General features: G+C 46.1%; 1 protein-coding gene across 4 annotated transcripts in view; it reads left to right on the top strand.

The window, feature by feature from the left end:
• The first annotated feature begins 743 nt into the window (after positions 1-743).
• Positions 744-18,179, top strand: part of LDLR (low density lipoprotein receptor) — a 37,150-nt gene continuing 19,714 nt past the window's right edge. The window contains exons 1-4 of one of the 4 annotated variants that reach the window (XM_068536953.1): positions 744-957; positions 11,731-11,868; positions 13,133-13,255; positions 16,205-16,591. In XM_068536953.1, the coding sequence (XP_068393054.1) occupies positions 891-957; positions 11,731-11,868; positions 13,133-13,255; positions 16,205-16,591 (715 nt within the window). In that variant the 5' untranslated portion in view covers positions 744-890. The remainder of the gene's footprint in view (positions 958-11,730; positions 11,869-13,132; positions 13,256-16,204; positions 16,592-18,179) is intronic. The other 3 variants (XM_068536954.1, XM_068536955.1, XM_068536956.1) reach the window with 3 other exon arrangements.

Genomic DNA, 18,179 nt, shown 5'->3' with positions numbered 1-18,179 from the left:
AAGCTCTATTTTGTTTTCATTTTGCTCTGGGGAGAGGCTTTGGGCCTCTCTGTTTATTCAACTCCTTCTCCTAAAAGGATAAATCAATATTTATGTCCAGACCCCAGGTATTGGGTCAATTGATTTTAGAGGTGTTTTTGCTCATAATTCATCCAAGCGCTGGATCCCACAAAACAAAATCAGTTTTTGGCTGTACTTTCGTGACGATTTTATTTAAATGCCTCATTAATAACTGTTTATGGGGTGATTTGGAAGAACCCTCTAAGACTGTATATGACGAAACAGTTAAAATCTATAAACAATTCCTACAAAGGAAAAGGCAAGTAGAGACAGAGATAGGGGGGTGTAGTTTCCAACATCTCTAGTTTTTTCCTTTGGAGTCAGAGGGGAGATGTCATTGGCCAATTAGACGATTTGGAAGGACAGGTGGTTGCTAATCTTCTTTGGGCACCAAAGAGAACGTAACAATTAAAAGTGGAGAGAAATGTAAGGGAGATCCTTCAGGAGACGCGCATTTCCATTTGGGGGTGGGCGTGGCGGCGGCTCCTCTCTTCAGGGGCTACCCAAATGGGACACATCCGGCAGCCTGTCCAGAAGCGGCTTTGGAAAGGACTGGAATCCGAGTCAGGGCTTCATGGGTTAAGGAGCCCATGTCACATCGGCCGTTCCAAACTCCTCCTCTCGAAACTCCTCCTCTCGCAGTGAGGTGAAGATGTTTGAAAATCACCCCACTGCAAACTCCTCCCTCTACGGGAAACCTCACATTGAAATGCTGCAAATGACTGGGGCCCCGCGTGCAGTCGCGTCAGGGCCGCGAGAAGCCCGGGTTTCCAGAGCGGACACAGAGGACAGCAGCCCGGCCCGAGGCGTGACAGGCAGAGGCTGGGAACATGAGGCTCGCGGGCTGCGGGCTGCGCTGGGCCGTCGCCCTGCTCATCGCTGCGACGGCGGGTGCAGGTAAGGCTGGCTCCAGAAGCCCGAGCGGGGTGCGGGTGAGACCGCGAACTAGGGGAGCTCCTTGGTAATTTTTTTTGCGGGGGAAGAGAACGAAAAATAATTCCACCCTTGGGAAACTTGTGGGAAAATGGCACGAAATCCTTCCCAAATGGCTGGAGGGAGCACTAAGGGGAGCGCGAGGGTTGGGAGGGTCTGAGGGGTCTGGGGGAGTCAGGGGAATGCGGGATGCGGCTTTCCCCACAAGTCTCCACCCGATTGCAGATCCTCTTGTCTTAGAGCCGGGTACGCGGGTCTCCACCAATGGGGGGAGGGACCCCCTTCCAGAGTTATTCTAGGGGTGAGAGTGACCCGAAACCCGGCTGCTCAGCCTGGTCCCCGGCAGCACGCTCAGGGTTGTCTGCGGGCGCGCCCCTGCGCCGGTTCACCCTCAGGGGTTACGGCGGCGGCCAAGTTGGCTTTCTGCTGCCCAAGGGCGCTGCTGGCTCCCGGAGCCGAGAGGAACGCGTACATCGCGGACCCCGCACCACGCTTCCGCCCAAGGGCACCGCCTTCAGCCCCGCCCCCGAGCTCCCATAGGGCGCCATTCGAACAGGCGAGCCTCGAGCCACTCCCCTTGGCCAATGGGAAGCGGTGGCTGCGGAAGCGCGCGCGGCGCCGGGCGGGGCTGGCTCAAGACTAGCGGCGCACCTTGTTCTCGGTGAGGAGGTTCAAGGAGATTCCTCAGGTTGGTCCCCGCTCCTGTCACAAAGGAGGCGTCATGTCCCGGGCCCCTGGAGAAGCTCTGCTAGCGTGGCCGAGGCGCCCGCCGAGCGCCTCGGCCCCTTCGGCGAAGGCCTCAGTTTTCCCCTCGGTCTGTGGCGAGGCCTTCGTCCCCACTTTGTCCTCGGGGGCCGCCCTCACCCAGCCCTCCCGGGACATGTTCGCAGACGTGCCCCCCAGGCCACTCTCAAGGCCTTGTTTCCTTGCCAGGCTGAAACGTTGCCTCAGAAACTCCCGCTCCTCCTCGATCGGATGCGAAGGGCACTTCGCGGAGACCTTCAGCCGAGCAGGGGCAGGGACAGAAAGTCAGGGACCGGATGGACCCCTCGGGTTGCCTTGTTTGTTCAGAGGCGCTGAATGGGTTCAGCTGAGCTGCCCACATGACAACATTTCGTTTTAGAGGGTTTGAAATTTAGATTTGGGTAAGAGGCTAGTTGATGCACCATCCTGAGTTGTCTACTGGCTGCCAGAGGCATTTGACCTCGCTCTGGAAAATAGAGAAATGGTCCTTTTCCTACTTACAACCAGCTGGGCCTAGAAAAGGATTGGGATTGTCTGATTAACAGGATGCAGGAAGCTTTTTTTTTTTGTTTTTATTGGCAGGGAGGTGGCTTTGAACTCTTGGAATCAGTACCTGTGACATCAGTTTCCTCTGGGAGGAGAGGAAGGGAGGTTGAACATGGCAGAGGATTACTGTAATAATTCAGCCATTCAGTTGTATGAAGCAAAGGGAGCGTGGCTTGGTCAAGAGACACTTTGATTAGCCTGTATTTCACGTGCGATCCACTCCTTTCCTAAGAGGAAATGATGGCAGTGAGGTCTTGAGCAAGATGTGTTGCTTCCTTCAGTTTCCTCTTTCACTGGGTGGCGGAGGATCTGGTGTATTTTGGGTCTCAAGGAGGCTGAGCGTCTGGTGTGTTCCCCAGGCTCCTGAGAGCTAGCTGGCAGCTACTAAGTATCTTCTCTGGTGTTAAAACAAGGAGGTACATTTGTAGCAGCCCTGACTACTCCAGTTTGCCCCGAGGGGGAGGGAATTTCTTGTCTGTTTCCTTTGGGAATGGAAGTAATTGGAATCTTAACTGCATGCTTTCCCTTAGCCAGATCAAAATCAGTTAACAGTTGTGTGTGGAGTCTCAAATATGCCAAGGACACATCCAGACTCAGAAAGTAGAGTGGTCCCGCGAAGAGTTGTGTCTGCTTTAGCAGCAAGCCCCAGGGTTATTCATTGATCATTGCCAGGTATATTTTTCTTCCAGGGCAACACTGGCAAAAGATAGGGAGAGTGTTTTTGAGACTGCAAATCTTTAAGAGAAATATGTGCCTCATTCTGTCTTTCCACAGTATTCCTGCTCTTATCTGTAGGGTTCCTCCCCTGATAAGACCCAATTCTAGATGCCTTTTTTTGCTCAGTGCTTGGATGGCCTTTCATATTCCACATTAAGTACATTAACAGCATCCACACTCTGCCCCGCTGTCAAGCAAGAGACCATGTGTTGCTAAGACACTGTGGAAGTAGCCAGCAGTGAACAGTGATAGAAACAGGCTACCCCTCCCCAAAGGCAACAAAATCTACCATCGAGAGATCACCCTTGGGGAAAATACCTTGACGAAAATACCTTGACGACACCTCGTGTGGAAAAGAGCACTGGTAAAAGGATGTCTCATTCATTTTCCGCTGAGTCTGTTAGCTCCCGCCATTTCTTTTTCAAGAAAATGATTCCATGTATTATTTTGATTTCCCTGAACAACCACTATCTTCAGTAACAGAGGAAGGAAAACATCGAAAGCATTTACCACCTCATTTGTGTGCTGGAGAAAAAGCAGAAATGTGTATTCCCCTTTTCTGTTTCGATAACGTTGTTCGTGACCTGTCATTCATGACAGGAGAGGTCTAAAGGGCTAGAGTTTAGTTTTTTTTGTTTTTGTTTTTGTTTTCTAAGGGAGGGTGCAGTGCTTGTGTAATTTTAGGCATCTCCAGCATGAGGAGATAAGGGATTGGGAGCTCCAGTTTGCTTTTGCTGAAATTCAAATGAAACTGACATAGAAAACCCAAATCTTGCTTCTGGAACAGGGAGAAAACAAGAAAGAGGTGTGGTTTCTTTGGGCTATGGTGTTTGAAACAGGCCTAGTTCTGACCCATGGTTCAGGACTGTGTTGCCTGCTGTGGAGACACCCATCTGCTGTGCTGTCCCTCGGTGCTCACTGTTCCTCATCCCCGTCCCCACGAGCAAGGCTATGGGATTTATTTCCCAGCTGACCGTTCCCTGTAACGGTGAAATCCATTCACTTTTCATTTAAACACTGCCTGGAACTGTTGGCCAGCTTTTGGATGACCTGTTCAGACAGAAATAGGTAGTAGCGGGGTCTTCCTGTTGGTGGGGTCTTCAGCCGTCTATGACAAGCAAATATTTGATTCACTGTCGCCAGGGGAAGGCTTGTTATCCAGGGAAGGGGGTTATTGTTCTTTAAAGGGCCTTAAGATGTTTTAATATTTCTAACCTTTCCAGGAGCACATTTTGTGTGTAAGATGATTCCTTGTGCAAAGTGGATTAGTGGTAATCGAAACTGCAATCGCCTGGTTGGGAGAGGGGATGACAGAAGGTCCTCCTCCGGGATCCCCACTGTGAATGCCCCTTGCCTGAACTTCCTTTTTTACTTTTTTCTGAGAGTCCTGGAATTCCGATTGCTTTTTGCCCACCCTGTGTGCCAGGATCTAGAAGTGAGTCATTTCCTTTTTCAGGCATGATCACAATTCGGTTGTGAGTCAGTGGGGTGTGGCATGTATTGTAGAGGCAACTCTGAGGGAGATATCCTGTTTGGCTCATTAGCTGGGCGATGCATTTATCAGTCTGTGTTCTGATAGCAGTAGGTTCCAAAGCTCAGCTCATTCACTTCTCTTGAATGAATGGGCTCTCCACTGGGGCCACCTCCAGCCTGGCCTCCTTGTAGTTCAGTTACCAAGTTCTGTTGATGCTTGTCAACACTCTTTGTATTTCTATCTTTATCACCTGTAGCCGCCTTGTGGCCCCTCCTAATCTCACCTGACTGGTTTCCTAACCTCTGGCAGGAACCTTGGACATGATCTTTGAAGACTCAGAGTTTTCCTTTTGAAATTGAGGTATAATTGACATACTATAAAATGGACAGATAAGTAAAGAGTTTAGTGAGTTGTGATAAACATCTGCTTCTATGTAACCACCTCTCATTAGGATCTAGAGAATTTCTGGCCTCCCAGAAAGTTCCCAGAAAGCCATTTACACCCAAGCCTGTCTGTCTGAGCACCTCACTACACTGCCTCTCAGGGAATCTACACAAAAGTGCTGGGTGAACCATCAAAGTAGAAATGGATGAAGGGATACATTATTCTTCCATGGATCCCTTTACCAGAAATGCCAAATCAGGTTTCTCCATCCGTGCATGCATATTTGAGAACTCAAATACATACATACACACACATGTACACATAAATACATAAGTAAGTAAGTAGCTGTTTTTAAAAGAATAACTTTTACAAGGAAAAGCCACCCAAACGTTAGTTTCATTGTGCTCCATAGACTCCAGGGCAGTGAAAGATGATCTTTTTGCAAGCTTCTCCAAAAGTCCTAAAAAGGCAGAACATTCCTTGACAGCTGGAATCAGGCCATGGAAAGTCATCCACCATCATCTTACCTTTTCCTGGCATTCTGTGGCTGCAGTAAAAGGTTTCCTCCCTCTTGTATAAATGTAATACACGCATCTGGGTAGTGGAACAGTTGACCAAAGGAAGCCAGAGGAGAGTGATAAAGTACAGCATATGGTGTCCCTTTTCTCCAGGAAGGTGGTTTTCAAACTGGGTCCCAGAGCCCCTGACTCCCATAGCCCTCAACCCAGGCTCAAGATTGGGTTCAAGGCTGAGTGAAATGTTCAAGGGCCTCCAGAGGTCTCTGGCCTTGTCAACCCCCATCGGAATGACCAAAGCCACCAAGAGCCGACAAAAAGGGAGGTTTATTGAATCAGGGGAATTAAGGCTAATGCCAGCGATAGGCATTGACTGATATCTTAGTTCTTTCACTTAATCATTTTTTCCCTTTGTTTAAACAAAAAAAAAATCTCAAGAATAAAGCATTCTTAGAAGAAAACCAAACAACCTGAAGTGAATTAAAGAAGGCCCCTTGCCACTATTTCCTATGCAGAAGCACAGATAAGACTTTGTTTCTTCCAAAAATGGGATCACACTGAAAACTATTACAAACTCTTCTGCCCCTTGCTTTTTTCCCCATTTAGCAAAATACTGTGGGCAGCTTTCTACAATGTCACAACGTAGGATGATTGACATCACCTTTTTCAGTGCCTCTACAGGATCTGCATTATTATTAGGTATCGATTTTGCATGTGTGGCTACATATTTCCATTTGAATATAGGCATACCTTCTTAAGTTAGGTTATGTATTAATTATCTATTGCATATCAAATTACCCCAAAACTTAGTGGCTGAAAACAAGACACATTTATTATCTCCAAGTTTCTGTGGGTCAGGAATTTGGAAGCAGCATAGCCAGATGGTTCTGGCTCAGGATCTCACATGAAGTTGCCATCTAGATACCCCAGGAAAAAATATATATGCAGGGGCTGCAGTCATCTGAGGGCTCAACAGGGGCTGAAGTTTCCCTTCCAAGACGGTGTCCTCAGTGGCTTTTCACGGAAGGCCTCAGGCACTCACTGCACGGAGCACCTCAGCGTGTGCAAAGGGCTTCCCCCAGAGTAAGCAATCCAAGAGATTCTGGAGGAGGCTGCAGTGGCTTCATGATGTAGGGTCAGAAGGCACACCTCATCACGTCTGCCTTTTTCTGTATATTAGAAACAAGTCCGGTGTACACGCCAGGCGTGGGGAATTAGGCTCAGCTTTTGGAGGGAGTGTCATGGAATTTGTGGTCATATTTTAAAATACCACTGGGCTTCCCTGGTGACGCAGTGGTTAAGAATCCGCCTGCCAATGCAGGGGACACGGGTTCGAGCCCTGGTCAGGGAAGATCCCACATGCCGCGGAGCAACTAAGTCTGTGAGCCACAACTATTGAGCCTGCACTCTAGAGCCTGCGTGCCACAAGTACTGAAGCCTGTGCTCCGCAACAAGAGAAGTCACCACAATGAGAAGCCCGCGCACCGCAACGAAGAGTAGCTCTCACTCGCAGCAACTAGAGAAAGCAGTCACGCAGCAATGAAGACCCACCAACGCAGCCAAAAATAAATTAATTAAATACATAAATAAATAAAAATACCACCAATTGTTCCCCCCTTTTCTCTATTATAAGAAAAGTTTTAGGGACTCCCCTGGTGGTCCAGTGGTTAGGACTCCGAGCTTCCACTGCAGGGGGCATGGGTTCGATCCCTGGTGGGAGAAGTAAGATCCCGCATGCCGCTGGGCACTGCCAAAATAAACAAACAAACAGAAAAAGCTTTGGACCTCTTTTGAACTTGACATTGTTATACACCTGTGTTAATATTTCTTCTGGCTCCCAGGGACTTTGCACTTTAAATTTTGACAGATTCTGCCCTGTTGCCCTCCTCAGAGGTGGAATGTGGAAGAGTTCCACTTTTCTAAAATCTTTCCCCGGCAAAGGTGATGGACCCGGCCCTGATTTTTGGCATACCTATTGAACAGATTTTACTGCGACTGTGTCAGGCCTTGGGCTCTGACGGTTTCATGCTGAAAGGATGAAAAGGACATTCCTTACTCTCAAGGAGTTTAAGTCTAGGCTGGGGGATACACAATAAACAGATGCTTTCGATACTGTGTGTTAGGAGTGAGAAATGGGTGTTTTAGGGGCTCATGGGGGTGCCAAACCCAGTTTTGGGGAAGGTCAGCTTCAAAGCTGAACTGTTAGGGACTTCCCTGGTGGTCCAGCGGCTAAGACTTGGCACTCCCAATGAAGGGGGCCTAGGTTCAACCCCTGGTCAGGGAACTAGATCCCGCATGCCGCAACTAAGAAGCCCTCATACTGCAACTAAAAGATCCTGCATGCCACAACTCAGACCCGGCAAAGCCAAAATAAATAAATAAATAATAAAATAAATAAATACATATTCAAAGTTGAACTGTTAGCCAGGCAAACGGGTGGGTGTTGGGAGGGGGCTTTGCAGCAGAGGGGACTGCAGGGATTTGGGATCTGAGGTTGTGAAATTTTTACCAGATCCAGTACGGAGGCAGAGAATGCCATTTCCATAAGACTGTAATTCACACTGCTTTGGAGTGGGGACAGTTGGTGAAATCTGGTGACCTCAGGGCCTCCCTCTTCCTTGTTTATAGAGGTTTCAGGATGGCATTTTATGGGGAAAACAGATGTCTTGCAGATGGGTGTGTATGAAAAGAAATGGGATGGGTGTAGGGAACACCGGCCATCCATCCGTGAGCTTGGAAAAGAAGTATCCAGGCATGTTCTTTTGCTCCCTTCCAGCTGTGGGCCACCTTCACCTCTCTGCCACCTTATGTCTTGACTTTAACTTAGATGGAAAGCACACTTCCATTTTGGCTAAGAATGGGATGAGTTGGAGATTCATAGCTCTTCCTTCATCATCATAAGGTCTGACTTTCACATGTCTTCCAGCCCTAAAGACTTGTTTCCCCACTGATGCTCCCCAAATCTTTATCCACATTCACTGTTCATTTTAAAGAACTGCAGTGGGGACTTCCCTGGTGGCACAGTGGTTAAGAATCCGCCTGCCAGTGCAGGGGACACGGGTTCGATCCCTGGCCCGGGAAGATCCCACATGCCACGGAGCAACTAAGCCCGGGTGTCACAACTACTGAGCCTGCATGCCTAGAGTCTGTGCTCTGCAACAAGAGAAGCCACCGCAATGAGAAGCCCATGCACTGCATCAAAGAGTAGCCCCCGCCTGCTGCAACTAGAGAAAGCCCACACACGGCAACGAAGACCCAACACAGCCAAAAATATTTAATGAAGAAAGGAAGGAAGGAAGAAAGAAAGAAAGAAAGAAAGAACTGCAGTCATCTAATGTATGTCATCTTTCACCTCAAGGACTTGGAAAAAAAATTACCTTCTTATTTTGGGATTATATTCAATGTAAAAAAAAGTTGCAAAGATATTACAGAGAATTCTCATACCCCTCATCCAGTTTCCCCCAATATTAACATCTTACATTCTACAGTACGTGTCAAAACTAAGAGATTAACATTTGTATATTACTATGAACTCCAGACTTTCTTTGGATTTCATCCATTTTTTTCCTTAATGGCCCTTTCCTCTTCCAAGATCCAATCCAGTATTTCACATCACATTTGGGCCCTAAAGTCTTTGATCCTAGTCTTAACCAGTTGGTCTCCCAGCTCTTTTAATCGCATACCCTCATTGGTTAAAAAAATTTTGAGGAAGTCCTCCTTAATATAACTATTTATCATATACTGTACTAGTGTATGATGTACATTACAAACCATAACTATACAGAAAAGCAGAAATGTTAAAAAGGTGAGATAAAAATCAGACACACAACATTTAAAAATATCTTGTTATTCGTGATGGCTTCCTACTATAGTTAGTTAAAATCTGAAATTATGATGTAGTCAGAGAAGTGTTTTTTTGCAAAAGTGATTCAGATTCTTTTTCAATTTCTTTTCTCTTATAGGTTATTACAAGATATTAAGTGTATAGTTCCCTGTGCTATACAGTAGGTCCTTGTTGGTCATCTATTTTATATATAGTAGTGTGTATATGTTAATCTCAGCCTCCTAATTTATCTGTCCCTCACCCCTTTCCTCTTTGGTAACCATAAGACTGTTCTCTGTGTCTATGGGTCTATTTCTGTTTTGTAAATAAGTTCATTTGTATCTTTTTTTAAAGATTCCACATATAAGCAATATTGTATGATATTTGTCTTTCTCTGTCTGGTTTACTTCACTTAGTATGATAACCTCTAGGTCCATCCATGTTGCTGCAAGTGGCATTATTTCATTCTTTTTTATGGCTGAGTATTAAGGGCAAGTTAATCATTAGCAATTGGGCACAGAAGGCCACATTTCAAAGGGTGTCCTTGATCATTTTGATTTTTTTTTTTTGGCTTGACCTTCTATCATATCTGATTAGGTCTCTTTTTATCTTGTACGCTGAGGGTAGGGGGGGCAAAATGCTCATTAATAGGAATAAACTTGGGACTTCCCTGGCGGTCCAGTGGTTAAGACTTTGCCTTCCAGTGCAGGGGGTGTGGGTTCGATTCCTGGTCGCGGAGCTAGGATCCCACATGCCTCGTGGCCAAAACATAAAACAGAAGCATTATTGTAACAAATTCAATAAAGACTTAAAAAAAATAGGAATAAACTTGTCAATGCTGCCATCTAAGGTCGGGAAGTTTGCGCATTTACATCCACTCACAGCTCATCAGCTTAAACTCAGTCCCATGGCCACACCTAGCTGCAAGGAAAATTGGGAAATTATAGATCCTCTTTTGGGTCATGTGCCCAGCTAAAACTTGAAGGTCTTAATAATATGGAGAAGGAGGAGGAGAACAGATACTTGGAAACATTCTTCAGTAGTCTCAGAGCTAAAGAATTATTAATGGAAATTCTTTTTTTTTTGCAGGCAACAAAATTTTAATTTACCTGTAACCGTTTACTAGACAAAGTGTAGATGATTCACGTCTTCTAGGCAATACCACCATGGATAAAAACAAATTATGGGTGTTTAAAGAGAATATCAAAGGAAAAAAAATCTAAATACATAAAAAGCCCCAAAGTGTGTAAGATCTTGAATCTTCCTCTCCCATATCCAGAATGAAGGAAGGAGAGACTTCTCCCATGAGAAGAATCATTAAAGGATCTACTGTCTTCTGTTCTTTTTGTCTGGAGTTTTCTCCCAGACAATGCATTCATTAATTGCCTTTGTGCAAGATGAGCTAATGAAAAAATTTTGCACAAACCATTAAACTCTTTTTTTGGTTACGGCTAACATTCAAAATAAATTAATAAAAGAAAAGACATTCTTAATCTTCTTACAAAGGTAATGAAAAATATAAGAAATGTAGCCATCAGTTAAAACTTCTATTTTACATACTATTTGCCTTCAGAACATCTGACTAATCAGGAAAATCCTGTTAGCTTCTTTTTTGGGGGGGGGGGTCTTATTTCGTTATCCTGAGATGAACCAGATCATAATTTTTATTGACTGCATTACTTTAGATTACAAAGGGGATCAAAGTTTATATTTAGAGATTAAAGGATTAGTACCAAGTTTTACCAACCAATAAAAGTTTGCTTTGATCATAGATCACACATAACAGTGCATTCTAAATCAAAGCATGATATCTAAAACTAAATGCAGTCAATATTATTTTGTTCTCTTTTCCAAAGTGCAAAAATCATATATTTTAGAAAACTTCCCAAACACTTACTTTGTCCTCATTTTTATCTCTAAATCCAAGTCTTTGTTTTCCTAAGGAAAGTTTTCTCTTGATTAGATCTTTTGTTACTGTGTCTGTCCCATTTCTTTTGATCTGACTTTTAGTTATATGATTATCTTTTCTGCTGGATCTCTGCTCACTGACCTCTACATTAATAATTTCTCATAATTTTTATCTCTTTATAGTTCCTTTCTACGTACTGGAGAAAGCTTTTCAAGTTTTCCTCCAGCTTAATGCTTTTACAGCCTCAATTTTCCTTGGTACTGTTTCCAATACAGATTTGTAATATGCTAAATAATTTTCTTTTCTTTGTTAATGTGCACCCAGTTTCTAATATTTTGTTCCCATAGACCAATGGATCCATACTTTGGACTCAACAACCATGATGCCAAAATCTCATATTGGGGACAAATCTCCCTTTTGGATGTGTTCTTTGCATCCTCCATGATACTTAAATTTCGGTTCATGAAATTTAATTTGTTGTGCGTGTTTCATTTCCTGGGAACTTGACTGTTACAGTAGGGTTGTATTTCTGGTTCGTTCTTCAGTTGGCAGGAAATAGACACAGGGAGCATGGTCGTTTCTAATCCTGACCCTGATCCATCCTTCTCCTTTCCTTCTCTCTCAGTGGAAGACAAATGTGGGAGAAATGAGTTCCAGTGCCGAGATGGGAAATGCATCTCCTACAAGTGGGTTTGCGACGGGAGCGCTGAGTGCCTGGACGGCTCCGATGAGTCCCAGGAGATGTGCAGTGAGTCCCCTTTGGGTGTGACACGCGTCCTAACCTTTTTTTTTTTAACTCTTTTTTTTAAAATTTAAGTATAGTCGATTTACAACGTTGTGTTAATTTCTGCTGTACAGGGATTTCCCTGGCGGTCCAGTGGTTAAGACTCCACACTTCCACTGCAGGGGGCCGGCGTTGGATCCCTGTTTGGGGAACTAAGACCCTGCAAGCCATGACACAACAAAAAAAAATTTTTTTAATAACTAAATAAACATTTCTGCTGTACAGCAAAGTGATTTGATGATACCGGATGACAGACTTGGTGGAAATTGGCCAGTGTATTGATGTATTCAGCTGTGAATTGGGAAATGGAGAGAGAAGATATTACTGGAACTGGAACTTTCCTTTAAAGCCTTTTTTTTTTTTTTTTAAATTGAGGTGAAATTCACATAATACAAATTAGCCATTTTCAAGTGATCAGTTTGAGACGGAGGGGGTAGGGATAAATTAGGCGTTTGCGATTAACACATACACACTGCTATATATAAAATAGATTAACAACAAGGTCCTACTGTATAGCACAGGGAACTATATTTAATATCCTGTGATAAACCGTAATGGAGAAGAATATATATATATATATGAATCACTTTGCTGTACACCTGAAACTAACACAACATTGTAAATCAACTATACTTCAATTTTTTTTTTAATTAATTAATTAATTTATATTTTTATTTTTGGCTGTGCTGGGTCTTCGCTGCTGCACGTGGGCCCCCCCTAGCTGTGGCGAGCAGGGGCCACTCTTCTTGGCGGTGCACGGGCTTCTCATTGCAGCGGCCTCTCCTGTTGCGGAGCACAGGCTCTAGGTGCGCGGGCTTCAGTAGTTGCGGCACGTGGGCCCAGTAGTTGTGGCTCGCAGGCTCTAGAGCGCAGGCTCAGTAGTTGTGGCACACGGGCTTAGTTGCTCCGCGGCATGTGGGATCTTCCCGGACCAGGGCTCGAATCCATGTCCCCTGCATTGGCAGGCGGATTCTTAACCACTGCGCCACCAGGGAAGCCCTCTCCCAAGTATTCAGTGATGTTTTCTGTGTCCATTTCCCCCATTGGATCTCATTCCAAAACCTTTGCAGCACCTAGCTTCTAATTTTTACCAAGCTCCATTAAATGTCCTTCATTTTGACCCAGAAAAGTGGGCTCGGCGCCCCCTGTCAGAAAACTCTGGGTTTTTCCCTTGCAAAGCTTGGACTGGCGAGGCGGGTTGGTCTTCCCTCTGGGTTAAGGCTCAATCCTTTTTCTCCCATAGTGTCTGTCACCTGCAAGGCGGGGGACTTCAGCTGTGGGGGCCACGTCAACCGCTGCATTCCTGAGTCCTGGAGATGCGACGGCCAGCTGGACTGCGAGAATGGCTCAGACGAGGAAAGCTGTCGTAAGTGGGGTCACCGGCCTGGTGGCCCGTGGGTCCTGGCCTTGTCCAAGTGACCCGACCGGGTTCCTGGCTGAGGTCGGAGTTTGTTCCCCAAGCTGAGGGTTCTGTGAAGAAACAGGCTGAGTCTTGGAGGGGAAGGCACTTTGCAGCTGGTTCTGTCTTGGCTCTTTGATTTTATTCATTATTTATAATTTCATTTTCAATTGCATAGGTTTTTTTTTTTTAACAAAATAAGGCTCTTTAAAAAAAAAAAAACAAAAAACCCTGGGGAAAATTTAAATAACTGAGATCACATCAAATATTCAAGTTCACAAAATATGAAAACCCTTAAGAGAGTCTTAAAAAAAACTAAAAAGGAGGAGTTCCCTGGTGGCCAGGTGGTTAGGATTCCAGGCTTTCACTGCCATGGCCAGGGTTAAATCCCTGGTCGGGGAACTGAGATCCCACAAGCCATAAGACCCAAAAAGTGAGTGTTTGCTTACATTTACCTTAGAAATGCACGTCTAACCTTGGTTAGTGGTCATCTGATGAAACAGCTTCCTGGGGAACATTTTAATAAATTTTATTTATTTATTTATTTATTTTTGCCTGAGTTGGGTCTTCGTTGCTGGGCGCAGGCTTTCTCTAGTTGCGGCGAGTGGGGGCTACTGTTCGCTGCGGAGTGTGGGCTTCTTACTGCGGTGGCTTCTCTTGTTGCAGAGCACAGGCTCTAGGCACGCGGGCTTCCATAGTTGTGGCTTGCAGGCTGTAGAGCGCAGGCTCAGTAGTTGTGGTGCACAGGCTTAGTTGCTCTGCGGCATGTGGGATCTTCCCAGACCAGGGCTTGAACCCATTGTCCCCTGCAATGGCAGGCGGATTCTTAACCACTGCGCCACCAGGGAAGTCCCTGGGGAAAATTTTTAAATAAAATGGATTGGTGCCCTTTTCCAGGCATTTTATTTTTCTTCCAGCTTTATTGAGATATAGTGGACGTGTAACATTGTATAAATTTAGTGTCTGATGTGATGATCTGATACATGTATATATTGTGAAGTGATTACAACAATAGGGTTAGTTAACACTTCCATTACTTCACATAATTACCAATTTTTTTTGGCTCTTTAATAATACCAGCAAAGCCAGGGGGTGCGAGGGGAATGAGTGAAACAGGTGGAGGAGATTAATAGGTACCAACTTCTGCTATAAAATAAATGTCACAGGGATGTAATGCACAGCAGGGGGAATATAGTCAATAATATATATATTTTTTAATTAATTTATTTATTTATTTTTTGGCTGCATTGGGTTTTCGTTGCTGTGCGCAGGCTTTCTCTAGTTGCATTGAGCGGGGGCTACTCTTTGTTGCAGCGTGCTGGCTTCTCATTGCAGTGGCTTCTCTTGTGGAGCACAGGCTCTAGGCGTGCGGGCTTCAGTAGTTGTGGCACGTGGGCTCAGTAGTTGTGGCTCGCAGGCTCTAGAGCGCAGGCTCAGTAGTTGTGGCACACGGGCTTAGTTGCTCCGCGGCATGTGGGATCTTCCCGGACCAGGGCTCGAACCTGTGTCCCCTGCATTGGCAGGCAGATTCTTAACCACTGTGCCACCAGGGAAGTCCAGTCAATAATATTGTAATAACTTTGTAGGGTGACACATGGTAACTAGACTTATATGATGTTTTTTGTTTGTTTGGTTTTTTTTTTCCTTCAGTCACGCCATGGGGCTTACAGTATCTCAGTTCCCCGACCATGGATTGAACCTGGGCCACAGCAGTGAAAGCCGGGAATCCTAACCACAAGGCCACCAGGGAACTCCCTAGACTTACAGCAGTGATCATTTTGCACCGTCTAAAAATACTGAATCAGGACTTCCCTGGCGGTACAGTGGTTAAGACTCATTGCTTCTGCTGCACAGGGCGCATGTTTGATCCCTGGTCGGGGAACTAGGATTCCTCATGCCGCGCGGCGTGGCCAAAAAACTAAATAAATAAAAAATAAAAATAAAAATACTGAATCACTGTCTTGTACACCTGAAACTAATATAGTATTGTAAGTCAATTATACTTTAATTAAAAAATCCAATGTCATTATAAATAATCAAATAATAGTAACAGCAAACTTTTTTGCCAACCTTTTTTTTTAAATTATTGAAGTATAGTTAATTTACAATGTTGTGTTAGTTTTAGGTGTGCAGCAAAGTGACTCAATTACACACACATATATTATATATTCTTATACATATATTCTTTTTCATATTCTTTTCCATTATAGTTTATTATATGATATTGACTATATTCCCTGTGCACTTTTTTTTGACTGCGTTGGGACTTAGTTGAGGCATGCAGGATCTTTGTTGAAGCACGTGGGATCTTTCGTTTCCTCGCTGGGGCTTCTTTCTCTGTAGTTGTAGGGCACAGGCTTCTCTTTAGTTGTGGCGTGTGGGTTTTCGCTCTCTGCTTGTGGCACGTGGACTCCAGAGTGCGTGGGATCCGTAGTTTGTGGCACACAGGCTCTCTAGTTGAGGCTCACGAGCTCAGTAGTTGTGGTGCGGGGGTTTAGTTACCCCCGCCCCGGCATGAGGGATCTCAGTTCCCCGACCAGTGATTGAACCTGCATCTCCTGCATTGATAGGTGGGTTCTTTACCACTGGACCACCAGGGAAGTCCCCTGTGCAAAGTCATACTGCTTCCCATGTGCCCAGCCCAATGTGAGAACTTTACACCCCAAGTCCTCAGCAACGCCTTAAGACACAAACAGATGAGGGAACTGAGGCACAGAGGGGGCCCAGGAGCTGGGCATTCTTCCGGCCAGGGCAGTGGTTCCGTGTTCAGCGTTCCTGACCACTGCCTCGAGCTCCTGACCACTGAGCTCTGGCTTCTCCTCGGCTCAGTGTCCCCATCTGTGTGATGGGCTGGTGTCGGGATGTGGTGGGAGGCTCCCCGCTGACCGGGCTGTCGTCTCCTGTCCGTCCCCGCAGCCCCCAAGACGTGCTCCCAGGACGAGTTCCGCTGCAATGACGGCAAGTGCATCGCCCCGAAGTTCGTCTGTGACTCGGACCTGGACTGCCTAGACGGCTCAGACGAGGTGTCCTGCCCCGTGCCCACCTGCGGCCCTGCCAGCTTCCAGTGCAACAGCACCACTTGCATCCCCGAGCTCTGGGCCTGCGACGGCGACCCCGACTGCGAAGACGGCTCGGACGAGTGGCCGCAGCGCTGTGGGGACCCCCAGCCGTCAGTCCCCGCATGGGACAACAACCCCTGCTCAGCTCTCGAGTTCCACTGCCGCAGCGGCGAATGCATCCACTCCAGCTGGCGCTGCGACCGCGACCCCGACTGCAAGGACAAGTCTGACGAGGAGAACTGTGGTAGGGGCGCCGCACGGGTCCCCTCATCTGTCCCCGGGCTCCCCCAAGTCGGGGGCAGGGGCAGTGCCTTTAGGTGGTTGAATGGTTTCGCATCACATAGCAAGAAAGTCGGTCCTGTTTCATGTTTCTTTCAGTCTTTCCAGTCACATAGAGGACAAGCTATCCTCCGAAGAGCACTCAGTCTGGAACACTTATTTAATTAATCTCTTTTGCCCAGGGGAGCAAACCACAACCTGCAGTATAATTTGGGTCCAGAAAGGATCCTGGGCTCCGGGCCTGGCTGGTGTCGTCCGTGCTGTGTGACCCTTGGCCAGGGACTTAACCTCACTGTGCTGTGGTCTCCTCCCCTGCAGATGGGGCAACAGCGTCGGCCTTTGCGGGCCTCAGTTAGAATCCAGTGCCATCCGATCGAACTTGCTGTGATGCTGCCAGTGCACAAGTGCTGGCCAGTGTGGCTGGTGCCACTGAAAGATGGAATTCTTAGGTTGATTTCATTTTAACTCATTGAAACTTAAATAGCCACACGTGGTTAGTGACGACTGCGATGGAGACGTGGCCCCGAGTCAGTGCTCCCTGAATCAGGGCCGTTCTTGCACGGCTAGTAGGTCGTTTTCGTCCTTCTGTTTCTTTGGCATCTTCGCCCACGTGCACAGTGTTCAGAGTTGCAATCGCTGTATAGGTGTAATTAGACTTTTTATTTTATTATTATTATTTTTTCCCTTTTCTTTTTGGCCGCCCCACATGGCATGCGGGATCTTAGTCCCCGACCAGGGATCGAACCTGCGCCCCCTGCATTTGAAGCGTGGAGTCTCAACCACTGGACTGCCAGGGAAGTTCCATAATTAGACTTTTTAAAATGTCACCTTTTAAAAACGATTGAAGGGACTTCCAGCGTGCGGAGTCCAGTGCACCCGGCCGGGTTCAGTCCCTGGCCAGGGAACTAGATCCCGCATGCCGCAACTAAAGACCCCACGTGTCGCAATGAAGATCCCGCATAATCCCACCCACGGCAACGAAGATCCCACATGCCACAACTAAGACCTGGCGCAGCCAAAAAATAAATAAAACAAAACAAAACAGTTGAAGACTGTATGTGATCGATCGGTTCTAAAACTGAGCACCCTGGCAGTCCAGTGGTTAGGACTCTGCTCTTTCACTGCCAAGGGCCGGGGTTCAGTCCCTGGTTGGGGAACTAAGATCCCACAAGCCCCACGGCGAGGCCAAAAATAAAAAATAAATAAGTAAATAAACAAATAAAACTGAACACAAACTCATTTAATCCCCATGACTTGTGAGAGCACGCTTCCCTCATTCTTTACAGATGAGGAAACTGAGGCACAGAAAGGCGGGGTAACCCTCTGAGGACATACACCTGTGAACCCGAACCATCCCTGATCACCCCACCATGTTAACTCTCATCAGAGAGCATGTTTCGCGAGAGTTATGTTCAGTTGTATTTTTTTCCTTAATGCAAAGATAGACACAGGGGTTAAAAATAGGATCATTCTAAATACACAAAGCAAAACAAAAAATAGGATCATTCTCCTCTTTTACCTAGGTCACAGCAGAGCAAGTATCCACCTGAAAA

Source organism: Eschrichtius robustus, chromosome 2 (assembly GCF_028021215.1).
Source record: "Eschrichtius robustus isolate mEscRob2 chromosome 2, mEscRob2.pri, whole genome shotgun sequence".
Lineage (NCBI taxonomy): Eukaryota > Metazoa > Chordata > Mammalia > Artiodactyla > Eschrichtiidae > Eschrichtius > Eschrichtius robustus.
This window is presented reverse-complemented; position numbering and strand designations above follow the sequence as displayed.